This window comes from Orycteropus afer, unplaced genomic scaffold (assembly GCF_000298275.1).
Source record: "Orycteropus afer afer isolate SDZICR_OR568_19922 unplaced genomic scaffold, OryAfe1.0 scaffold00112, whole genome shotgun sequence".
NCBI lineage: Eukaryota > Metazoa > Chordata > Mammalia > Tubulidentata > Orycteropodidae > Orycteropus > Orycteropus afer.
Genome location: NW_006921699.1, coordinates 2818773 through 2819237, shown reverse-complemented (window position 1 = coordinate 2819237; position 465 = coordinate 2818773). Strand labels below are relative to the sequence as shown.

The following is a 465-nucleotide window of genomic DNA, read 5'->3' as shown; positions in this document are numbered from 1 at the left end:
TGATTAGTGGTTAGTGGAAGGGGTTGAGATATGGGAGGAACATCTAGTTGGATGCCAGTTAGTGACAATGGTAGAGTTTTTGGGTTGGGTGTAGGGGTTGGTATCATGAGTCTGCCTAATAGTATTATGCTTTACAATGTAACTAAGCATGTGGGTGTTTGTGTATACATATGTACATGTATCTTGTCCATTCTTTGGTACTTACCAAATATATTTAAAAATAAAAGGGGAATATATGACTAAAATAGACTACTTGGTAATCATTACAATGGAAACCAAATCCCCAGTGTAATACTTACTGGTCAAGGGTCTTGTAATAAATGTCCAAATCCTTGTTTACAAGCTCTGTGGTTCTCATAACAATCATCATTTCTCTGTACTTTTCCTCAGCATCCCGAAACTGAGGTTCTCGAAGTTCTTTCTTAAAATGCATAATTTCTTCTTCATAACCTTTCTGTCGCCCTA

The 465-nt window shown here is 36.8% G+C and overlaps 1 protein-coding gene across 1 annotated transcript in view; it reads right to left on the bottom strand.

Moving 5' to 3' along the window:
- Positions 1–465, bottom strand: part of RAD50 (RAD50 double strand break repair protein) — a 122202-nt gene that overhangs the window by 26938 nt on the left and 94799 nt on the right. The window contains exon 22 of the mRNA XM_042781371.1: positions 300–462. Within this exon, the coding sequence (XP_042637305.1) occupies positions 300–462 (163 nt within the window). The remainder of the gene's footprint in view (positions 1–299; positions 463–465) is intronic.